The sequence below is a fragment of the Pinus tabuliformis genome, chromosome Q (genome assembly GCF_031772625.1).
Source record: "Pinus tabuliformis cultivar Carrire ecotype Pingquan chromosome Q, CPIR1, whole genome shotgun sequence".
Classification (NCBI taxonomy): Eukaryota; Viridiplantae; Streptophyta; class Pinopsida; order Pinales; family Pinaceae; genus Pinus; species Pinus tabuliformis.
Window position 1 is genome coordinate 1039203826 of NC_142296.1, and position 12391 is coordinate 1039216216.

The 12391-nt window shown below is 38.5% G+C and overlaps 1 protein-coding gene across 2 annotated transcripts in view; it reads right to left on the reverse strand.

The window, feature by feature from the left end:
- NADK1 (NAD kinase 1) overlaps positions 1–12391 on the reverse strand; it is a 465773-nt gene that overhangs the window by 135002 nt on the left and 318380 nt on the right. For both annotated transcript variants that reach the window (XM_089385728.1, XM_089385727.1), the window contains exons 8-9: positions 3721–3798; positions 3215–3289 (exon numbers count right to left, since the gene is read on the reverse strand). In XM_089385728.1, the coding sequence (XP_089241854.1) occupies positions 3215–3289; positions 3721–3798 (153 nt within the window). The remainder of the gene's footprint in view (positions 1–3214; positions 3290–3720; positions 3799–12391) is intronic.

The window sequence follows — 12391 nt, forward strand, 5'->3', positions numbered from 1 at the left end:
CCTGATCTGGCATGGCCCCTATGGAAGTTAGCTGATCCCGGATCTCCTTCAATCGACCAAGGAAGATGTCAATATGTTCTCCTTTCTACATCTGATATGACCGCGGTTGATTTTCTAATAGCATCTTCCTTTGCACAGAAGTATGCTGATGCAATTTCGTTAGGGCCTCCCACATCGCATTTTCCATGTCATTTTCGGCAATATGTGGTACTACATGGTCCTTGACCCCGTCAAGGATGATTCTCTTGGCCCTCACCATTGCCTCCTCATACTTATCGTTCTCAGTCGGGTCAACTAGAATCGTTATCATTTTCAAGGTGAAGTCCTTGAGACAATTCCTGTCTAGAACGGACAAGATCTTGGCCTTCCAGACTACGAAGTTTGAGGCTCCGTCCAGTCTGTCCTGATCTCTTACCCTGTTCACTGCCATCTTGCTGCTCCTCTTTCGACTCTTTTGAGTCTCTCTACTTCCCTCCTGGAAGTTCTCGATGTGACTCCCTCTGACCCTCGATTTCCCTCGTGGAAACCCCTCTACCAATGTCGAGATGCCCCCACTCTGATCCTTAGTGCAGCTGCACCACTGATCCAGATTTCTTGGCTAGAAATCCTCAGTAGCAACTCCCTCCTCCTTGGTCTCGCCCTGTTAGGTACTGTTATGACCACGGTACACCACCAGCGTCACTCCGCAACTTCTCCACACCCTCTTATGCCCCAACAAACTGAAGGTTAGAGCCTCTAGACTCTGCACAATCCCGGCACCAGCAAAATCAGCACCTCCTAGCCACAGGCGTCAATCCTTTCTGACTGAGAAATGTGACTGGGCACTACGTAGGTCAGGTCTGCTCCTCTCTACCGCTACGTTGATCCTCATCCCGGCTCGAACTGATGACGCAGGCACCATGTCACCCCTTCCTTTGCTGTTTTTCCACTAGGAACAACTTCTATCACTCGGGACAACTGTTTCTGCTACTGCTGCTTTGCTCGGCTGATGCCCTCAGTTATCTTGTGATCTGCAACCACATTTTGATACCATGTTGGAATTTCTAATTCTGACCCGTTAGAAATTCGTCCTGTACTATTTGGTTTATTTCTTCCTACTTGTTTAATTACTTAACACATTATTTACCATGCAAATACTAAAAATAAATACAACTACATGCTCAACACATACAGATCATCAACTGAAGGAAAAACAAGCACACAAATGACACCATTATTTTTGGACTAATGTCCCCGGAAAAACCCAATGCCGGAAAACCGGTGCAGCAATCTGAGGGTTTTATTATTAAGTAGTTTCAATATACAATCTGGGTGCCAGAAATGGCTCACCCAACAGAGAATGCTCTCGGCAGTAGTACCTCTCAGTCGGAGACAAATATTCCGACTAAGAACCCCAGATGTACAATCCCACTGCTCTCAGCTCCAATCTACCCCACGAAATCTCCCAGCGTCAGCCTCTCTGGCCCGACGTCAGCCCAACGTCAACCCAACTATCCCTGCGTCAGCCTCTAGAGCCTTTGTGTCACCCACGCTAGTTCTCTCTCACACTACGCAGCTCCTGGCTGCCTCTGCTTGGCCTCTGGATGCTTCTGCGTGGCCTCTAACTGGCTCTGCGTCAACCCTCTCTCGGCTTTTGCGTTGATGCTCCTGGTACCATCTCTACCTCTCTGCTACTACATTCACTGCCCCTCAACTGCAACTCTAATCACCCTTTCAATTTCCTCAGCAAGCCTTGCCCTAGAAAATCGAATTCTTGATCAACTCGGTGTGTTCTCCAAGTGACCCTGAAGCCTCTTCTTATACTTTTCTAGTTGACAATTCAACGACCGAGATTAAGTCCCTAATCAACTGCTAAGATTAGACCTGGCTTGATCCATGACTTTTGGACCATTCTAACTCAATTTTATATTAATTCACATTAATATTTTATTTTCCCTAAGTTTAGACTTAGGGACTCCATTAAAAATATTAATTATTTTAATATCTCCCAAACTGGTTAGATTCTGCCCAAACCATTTCTAGGTATTGGAAATCTCATGTGCTTTAGCCTCTCTACCAATTTTCATGGCTAGAGCACATCCGATGCTACCCCAAATCAACATAGGTGACAGCCCCTTCTCTGAGTTTTGCCACCAACGCTGCAACTAGTGCGGTTGAGGATTTTTCCCACATTAACAGGACCCATTTCACTAGAATCACATTCTAATTTGACCCCTTCTTTTTCTACCTTTCTTTATTTTGAACTTTCCACCCTTGAGAGTCATCAAAACTCTTTGCAGGAGGGTCAATGGCATTTCGTTTTTTAGTTGTATATTACCTGACTAATATTAACTAACATATTATTCATTAGATTCCCTAAAGGTTGTCCATTCATCACTCACCTCAACATGATACAAAGATATCTTATTGCTTAACTGTATATTCAACATTTATTAAATATTTTTTGTTTTACGACTTATGGTTAATCTGGTTTCTAATGATGGCTCTATGAAATGACCAGCAAGTCTATCACACTGTCTACATAGATCAATACCAATAGCTCCACGATCTGTCTCCTTTTTCCATAAATCATACTCCTCATTTCCATACACTGCAAAACTTGAGTCATGTGTACTGTATTCCTTCACACATGCATATAATGATAAATGTAGTGATTAGGGAGAGTACCAGATTCTCACATGCAATAGATTCAAAGTATAGTAATGCTGTATCAGTTGATATGTAAAAATATTATTGTCACTTGATTTTAGTGCTATGAAAAATTCAGATGCATATCTCAAAAACACAAGCCACGTTAAACAATGCATGTGTTTCTTAAAGATGCACAAGTAAATCAGCCGTATTGCATGCCAATACCTGAACAAAAAAAAAAAAAGGCCCAAGAGTTAGCTCAATCGGTCAAATCAAGTGCCTCGCCAATGGGAGGTCACAGGGTCGAATCCCGAAAGCTCTTGGGGTTAGGTCAGTAAATAGGCCGAGGGGTGTTGATGCCCTTCGGGTGGCGTCCACTCAGTGTTTAAAACCCTGGACGTAGCGGCTACCCACTGACCCGGGTTTCCGTGAACCAGTAAGTGAAAAAAAAAATACCTGAACAAAAAACATAATATCAGAAATTCAACTGAAGAAAACAAGTTTGAGATACATATTAATGTCATATTAATCTACATAAGCAAGACAGAATGTTCTCTGTATACAAGAAATGCATTAAGGATACTAAATGGTGTCATGAAACCCAGTGATCCCATGGAAAATGAAATTACAGGAGGAATTGGCCCCTTGAACAGTGACGCTGCCTGCATATGCCATGACAAAACTATTTCATTATCTGATATCTTATCTCATCATTTCATAAATCATTTTATATTTTGAAGTTAAGAATTGGACATTTTCCCTGCAAAAGTTTTTATTTAGTGTGACAAAAATAAAAATAGCGTTTTATAGTAGTAGATAAAGGCAATGCCACATGATATGGCAAGACAAAGGAATAGTAAAACATTTACATAATTGTTGTACGCTTATAATAAATCCTGCCTTGATATTGTCCAGAAATGACCACTAAAATTCAGATTTTACAGCAGGCAGAGTAAACCTCCAAGCTATTTGTAGTGGGGGAGGCATAGAGGCAACTCATGCAGAAGGAAAGCTGGGCCAACCAGGAACCCAGAAGGTCCAAAGCCCACCAAAGAGAAATTTTCACAACAATGATTTCAAAGGAAATACTTGCCCAAAGAACTGTTCCATCACCACCCAGAGTTATAACAAGATCAACCTTTGTATGCAGGAGTAAAACTTCCTCATCTGCACAACCACATAGATTAAAGAAACATGAGCTGTCATATTCGTGCAAAGCAAACATCAATTCTGACTCAAGACACCTGTTGCAAACAAAATAGCTCGGGAAGACAATGATAAACTTCATATAACAAGGTAATTCGAATAACAAGGATATTGTAACGTATGTAACTACCTAAACAGGGGCATATAGGTGTCAAATATATATTTAAGTTGTATTTCAGTCCGGTAATGGGCTTACATGGGGAATTAATGAGAATTAGTATCTATAAGAGATCAATAGAGTGATTATTACAAACATTTGACTTTCAATTTTTATATATGAATGCATTGGGTAATTTGGAGTTAATCTCTTAATATATGAGGAGTTAGTATGTAGCTCATCTCTATTATACTTTGTAAGTTTTGTTCAATGCCCACATTTGATGTACATGTGTTCATGCAGGTTTACCATGATTTATTATTTAAGTTACCAGGAAACAGATTCGGATATGGATCCACCAGATTTTTGAAAAGCTAGGATCCGGATACAGTGGGGAAACACCACGTAAAAAATACAATTATATATATTTAAAAAAAATTTAAAAACATATTTAACATTGAAAATCAAAAGCTTTCATGAATCATAGCATTAGAACCGAAAACATTAGATAATTTATAAATTTGAAGACTGAAATCTTGATGCATCATTCTTTATACAAAAAGGATAAATCGTAAATACAAAATTTACTGTCTCATTAGTGACCACTCTATTGATATGATGATGCAGAGTAGGTCTAAGTACATGTCCAAAAAAGGGTGCATGCTCATAATTTGAATTTTGAATATTTCAACTCTACATCATGATCATATTATAGTCTATGTATCATATTGTTATAAGAGGACTCTTCACCTAGAGTTGGATGGGATTGATCTTATTAAATTATTAATAGCATAGCTTTCCTTTGTACACTGTACATTATTGTCTATGTGTTGTCTCAAAGCTTTCTTGTTAGCATTAACAAAAGATGAAAATGAAAATTTTGATGTGATAGATCTTTCCTGCTAGTATTATCATGTGCTATACGGCCTATAGGTAATTAATAACTTGCTTATACAACTATACAACCTACAGATTACTAACAAGTAATCAAACTAAAAATCTAAATAAAATATTTGGTTTTTGGAGTTTCAACAGGTGACAAATATCCTTAAAAAATAAAAAATAAACCAAAAACTCTAACATTATTTGTTTGGGATTCAGCATGTGAGGGTTAGCTAGCACAGGATTCATTTAAGTAGCATGGGATCCATTTCCAAGTTTGAAGGATCCATTAACGTGACAGATCCCACATGGATCTGGGAGGATCCATATTCGTATCTGTATCTGAAATGCGGATTCGTGTATCCACCATCAAGATAACCTAGATTATTATGATTTAGGTTCAAGTGGTATTAGAAAGGAGAATTCTTGTTGAAGCAAATTCAAAGCAGGAATCTCACAGTTTCAGCTATAACTTTCGCTAGGCTATCCGAATTGTCAATATTTGAAGTTTCTGAAAGAACACATCATCTTATCGCTTGAAACCAAAAGGTTCCAAAATTACTAGATAGTACACCATCACCATATACTATTTTCCCTGCACCTCAGATTGATGCTTGCTAACCACAGGGGGTGATTTTTAGCTGACTTTAGGAGTGGAATAATAATTAAAAAAATGATCAATGACTCTTACATCAAAATTAAAGCTCATTGTCCTAAATAATTTTGATTTTTTCCCTGTTAGGAAGGGATAGGACTTCAGTCCAACTCTATCCTTGTATTTTACATCGTATTGGTTGAGCTTTTCAAGTGGCAGGTAGAAGATTTTGAGGTTCTCACATACTCCTAAGTAGAACATGTGTCCTGCACTTGGAGCCAAATATTACCCCACATGTCAGCAAGGGTACATAAAAACTTTTGTAACATTTTACCACCACCATTTTAAGACCAGGTCAACAGTCAAAGCATTGTAACAACCATGTTAGGTTTTGTATTAGGTATCCTCGGCCTATGTCTTGTTCTTCAGTCCATATCTTGTTGTCTTGGTCAGACCATGGCTGGTCACTTGTAATTCACTTCAGGTGCATCTCATCCTCGATAGGATTGGAGAGTCTTGGGTGATCTTACATGAGGATTCATGGTTTTATGGGAGCCTGATTTTGTAGGGATGGTCATCAGTGTATGGGGCAATCCAGCCCACATCAAGGTGTACTTGTCTTTACCACGTGGTTATGGTTTATAGATTATGTAGGTGACCCTTGCTTTGGTGCAGTATTCTTTAGATAGTTCCATGCATGGCAATCTCATTTTTTAGGACTTTCATGTTTCCTGACGTAGTACATGGTTCCCAATGTAAAGTGGTCCCGATGGTCGAAAAGTCAACTTGCTCTCAGATTGCTCAATTTGACAAGAGGAGTCCTTGCCATGTTGAATTTTTCCAATTAGAGTTGACAGTGACTAGTTACAGCTTGGTCAAACTTGGGCAGCGTTGGGCAGAATGATGCATGCATTACGTCAAAAGAGGTATACTCAACGTGAGGAAAAAACCCATGTTTTAGGTTTTCCAAATCCCCAAGGGCATTAGAGATCATCCACAAGGGTGTGATGATGTGGACGGACAGATTTTGACAGAAATTGAGATGTAATCTGTCAAAATTGGTCTACAAGATGAGAGGAACGAAACCCATGTCTCGATTTCTCCAAATTTCCAAGGGCGTTAGAGATCCACAACTAAGCATGATGATGTGGCAGACAGTGATGATGTGGCAACACATGGCATAATTTGGTCAAACAAAGCAAGATCTGAATGAAATCAACCGAGTTACAACAAACAAAGCTAGAAAAATTAGCAAATTCATCATGGCATTGGAGAACTAAAAAAGGTGGTCACGTTAGAGTTAGTAAAAGAAAAACTCAATTCAAACTAGTTGTACAAGTCAATTAGTCATTAGAGGGTCTAACTAGTCATTGGAGACTTCATGGTGTTAATTTGGCAACTCAATGACAAATTCCAACCATGGGACTAGATTCCTCTCTTTTTGAGAGGACCAATTTTGACTATTGAAGCATTCAATTTGGTTAAGGGAAAGTGTACTTATGAAGAAAAGCCCACATATGCAAATTTGAATTTTGGAAAGGTCGGCCCTAACAGCAAATTGGACACCCCTGGAAGCCTATAAATACAAGTGAACTCAAGCTCATTTGGACATGACCAAGCATCTTCTTCTTCTCTTCTTCATTGATTGGTTCACACAGGTCTGAGGCTGGGTCGAGGAAATTGTTTCATACAGGTCTGAGATTACAGGGTCCTAAGCTCTTAATGCAAATGAAACAAGTTATTCGTGGAGTTACCCTTGGACTGACATTCTAGCAAAGCACAGGTACCATTTTAGACTTATGACTCCTTTAGCTAATTTTCCTGCTATTTTCTGACATATTCTCTGTTTCCTATCTAAATGCTTGCTCTATCTCCTCACTATTCGTTGTTCTTTGCGTTGATGATTGTTGATGGTCGGGGCACTGGTTAAATGTCCCTACGTTGGCATATCTCATGTGTGACATTGTTGCTTAAATACCATGAGTTAACTATGTACGCTAGTATAAAAGCCTAGAGCATTGAAACAATGCGAATACAACATTGATGCACTATCTCTGCTGCTCATGGTTGATGTGTATGCATGTTGTGAAGTCATTGAAGCAATCTGAGAAAGGCATTGAAGCAACGTTGAAAAGTCTTGGAAGAGGGCATTGAAATACGTTGGTCCTGGATTTTATCCTAGCTTGCACGTAGAGTATATGCAATGGGAGCATGACTTTGTTTGAGTAAATGTTGCGATGAGTTCTTTTTATGGCCAATCTCTGCAAAATTCTTTGGAAGTCGTTGAACTAGTAATCCTTTTGTGTTGAACTAGTAGTTCGAGACTAGTATATGAGTTGACGTTTTTTATTGCTTGAATGTAAAATACACTTGCGTTAACTCATTAGGAGGACCGAGCCTTGGTCTAGAGTTACCATTCTTAAAAATGTGTTGAATATTTTAAAAGGTCATAAACATGAGAAATCTATTTATATATATGAAATATGTTGAGTAACTTTAAAGGCCAAATGGTATGGTTGAGAGTTGTTTTTAAATGGTGAATAGTCGTGACATAAATGGTTGATGAACTAAAAAAGGGTCGTATGGTATGGTGGATTCATATGAGTTTTAAAACAAAACCTTTATATGAGTTATATGGAATTGGATTATAATAGTTGGTGAATATTTTTATGTGCTCATTATATGAGTTCAATATATGTTCACATAATAATATATTATATGGTTGAAATTTACATGTGGAGCATTGAGTTATGTACTCTTTTCATATATATTGAACCATCCGATTTTTCAACATTATTGGTGCAAGAATTTTGTTTATTTAAGGTCCAGTCCAGAAATCTAGTAGGAATGCATTCACTCATCTCTATAGTGGGAGTAGTTCTCACTGGCAAAGAGAACTACCATGACTGGTCCCGGAAAATAAAACACACCCTCATTTTCAATGAACTTTGGAAAGGAATTTGTGAAGGAGAAAGAGACAATGCACCAGAGAAGCCCACGTCAGATAGGGAGCTTGCCATTTGGGAAAATAACAACAAGGCCTATGCCTTGATTGTAGCATCAATAAATGAAGAGGAGAGTTATCATATTTCTCAATTTTCAAATGCCTTTGAAGCCTTAAAGAAGCTGAAGGAATTATATCACTCACACTGAACTTGAAATTGTTCAATTGATGATTAAGTTGTTCAGTCTTGAGTTGAAAAATGATGACCCCCTCATGCCTTAGAATCAGAAGTAAGATCAATTATGCATTACATAAAAGCCACTGGTGTTGAAATAGATACTCTTCTCATAGTTTATGCCAAGGCACTATATCCCACCTATTCACATTATCTTGAGTCATTGCGAGCAAGTGGCAACCTTAAGGAGATTACCTTTGACTCCCTTAAGAAGAAGTTTGTTGAAAGAGAGAAGGCTTTTGGGTAGAAGACAACTCCTCACTCTTCTGAAGAAGTTGTGTGCCTTGAACAAAAAAAGAAGAATCATGCACAAGATTCTTCTAGAGGAAGAGGTGGCCAAAGAGGAAGATGAAGGAATAATTTTAAAGGCAATGGGGGCAGAAATTTCCAAGGAGGAAGGTCTGATCTTCATTGCATATGATGCAATAGAGATGGGCATGATGCTTCCACATGTAAGTTGCCATGGGACAGAATCGAGCAAGAAAGAAATGAAGGAAAAGGTAAAACAACTGATAAAGGGAAAGGAAAAACACCCAAATCCGCTCAATATGTTGTGACACATTGCAACACTAGAGTAACTGAACACTTAGTCAATGCTTCACTTGCTTCAAGGAAAAATGCTTAGTTGCTATATTCAAGAGCAACTTGCCACATGAATTTCAAAAGAGATTTCTTTGAAGAATTCACTAATAATATTGATGGAGCAATATACTTTGCAGACAAGTCAAAACTCAAGCCATCAGGGCTTGGCACCATCAAGCTCAAACTGCCTGGTCTTCCAAACTTTCTTCTACATGATGTTCTATACCTCCCAGAGTTGAGGAGAAACTTGTTGTCTTTGGTCCACATCTGCCAGCAAGGTGCCAAGGACTCTCTATTCATATATTTTATGGCAAGATCGAGGTCAGAAAAGCATTAGATCACTCACTTGTCATGACTGGGATAGAGGAAGAAAGACTTCTGAAGCTGCAAGGAACCTCTGCTCGTGCACATAACTTTTCATACAGTTCTCACTATGATGAAGGTACATTTCCATCAAGTCTTTTATGGCATGCTAGATTTGGACACTTGAACTATGAAAACCTCCATTTGTTGAAGAAAAATGGTGTTACTGGTTTGCCTACTATTCCTAGGAAATTTATGCAACGTGATGCTTGTATCTTAGGAAAGCACAACAAACAGTGTTTTCATGATTCTCATTCCAAAGAACATAGAAAACTTGAACTCATCCATTCTGATTTGTGTGGCCCAATGCCCGTTCCTTCTACAAATGGTAATAAATATATGATGACATTTATTGATGACTACACCATAATGTGTTCGGTTTATTTATTGAAGAACAAATCTGAAGCTTTTGAAACATTCAAGAATTTTCATGCATGGATTGAAAATGATGCACAATCTCATATTGGCTCTATTCATACTCATAATGGAAAAAAAATACACTTCAAATGAATTTGAAAACTATCTTTACTAGCATGGGATCAAACATCAAACGACTATTCCCTATAATCCCCAACATAATGGAGTAGCTGAAAGAATGAATAGGACAATATTAAATATTGTATGTTCCATGATGTTCTTCAAGAATGTTAAATTGATGTTTTGGGCTGATGCAGTTCTATGTGTTGTGTATATAAAGAACAGGTGTCCATCTAATGTTATCAAAAACAAGACTCCCTATGAAATGTGGTATGGCCACACTCCTTCGGTGAGGCATCTCAGGATTTTGGTTCCACCTATTATGCCTTGATACCTAAGGAACAAAGAAACAAACTCAGTGCAAGGAGTCGTAAATGTATCTTCTTGGGGTAATCAAATACCTCCAAAAAATATCGTCTCTATCATGAAGTGAATAAAAAGTTTATAATATCTAGAGATGTGATCTTTCTTGAATCTTCCAAGACTAACAATGTTTTTGAGTGGTAGTTTGATCGCTTGGATAGATTCAGACATGCTAAGTTTTTTCAAGAGTTTGATAATGAGATTCCACATCTGGAAGGGGGATCCCTATACTGGATCAATCTGTGGAATCTTCTTCTGAAGCACTCTCCCCCGCATGAAGCTCTAGCCACTGATGACACTTTGAGTGATGTGATTGACAGAATTGGGAGACTAAATCTTGATTCAACCCCATCTTAGTCAACTGAGCAGCTTGGGTCATCTCAGAAAGGTCCTCCAAAATGGCTAACAAAGACACTTGAAAGTGTTAGTCCTGATGAGGTTGGAAATACAGGAACAAGATGTTCACCCAAATAGAATGGAGGTGATGTAGACGATTCTCACCTATTGATATGGATGTTTATTATGATTGTGAACTGAATTTGTCTACAGATTTCGAACCAACTTCCTTCAAAGAAGTCGCTTCTCATGATGAGTGGAAACAAGCGATGCAGAAAGAATATGATGCTTTGATAATCCTGGATGTTGGTTAATCCTCCATTGGGAACCAAACCAATAGGCTGCAATGGGTCTTCAAGAACAAGTATAAAGTAGATGGCTCACTTGACAAGCATAAAGCCAAGCTTGTGGCAAAAAGTTTTGCACAGAAGGAAGGGATCGACTATCAAGGGACTTTTGCCCCCACATCAAAATGCGCTACCATTCAGACACTCTTTTCCTTGGCAGCTCAAAACAGTTGGAAGTCCATCAAATGGATGTAAAAACTGCATTCTTGAATGGAGATCTGAAAGAGAATGTTTTTATATCCCAACCAGAAGGATTTGTTGTGAAGGGTTAGGAACACAAAGTATGCAAGCTTGTAAAATCCTTGTATGGTCTAAAGCAAGCACCGTGAACCTGGTACAAGAAGTTAACTGAGCATCCTCTGAAACTCAATTTCAAACATTATGATCTTGATGATGCAACTTTGTTTGTCAAGAAAGTTGGCAAAACAATTGTATATCTTGTGGTGTATGTATATGATCTTCTAATGACAGGGAACAATGAAAGCTACATTGCATCCATAAAGAAAGAACTAAGGAAAGGTTTTGAAATGACAGATTTGGGCTATGTTCACTGCTATCTTGGTATTGAAGTAACTCAACATTCGAAGTTTATATTCCTCTCCGAAGAAGTACATTGGAAATCTGTTGAACAAGTTTGGCATGGTTGAGTACAATTCTTTGACTACTCCAATGGAACAGATCTTAAAGCTCATATCCACTGAAGGAAAAGAATTTGAGAATGCAAAAAAGTACAGACAACTTGTAGGAAGTATCAACTATCTGACTACTACCAGACCTAGCATTTCATTTGTTGTTCGAATCCTCTCTAGGTTTATGCAAAAGCTTTGTAAGGGTCATTGGTCTGTTGCAAAAAGAGTTATAAAGTACTTGAAGGGAACTGAAGACTTTGGACTCAAGTATACACAAGTGGGTGACTTCAGCTTGATTGGATACTCTGATTCAAACTTTGATGGAGATAAAGAAACTAGGGTATCTACTTCAGATTATGTTATGAGTCTTAGATTAGGAGTTGTCTCCTAGAGGTCACACAAACAATGAGTTCCAACAAATTCCACAACTAAGGCAGAATATGTCGCAACAGCTGAAGCACAGAAGGAAATTGTGTGGCTCAGGAAAATTCTGGAAGATTTGTAGGAGAAGCAAGTGCATTCAACTCCACTTTTGATTGACAACACTTCTATAATAAAGTTGGCAAAGAACCCAAAGTTCCATGATCGAACGAAGCACATCAATACAAAATACCATCTAATTTGACATCATGTTGAGGCCAAAACAATCCATTTACGCCATTGCTCCACAAATGATCAAATTGCAGACATCTTCACCAAAGCGC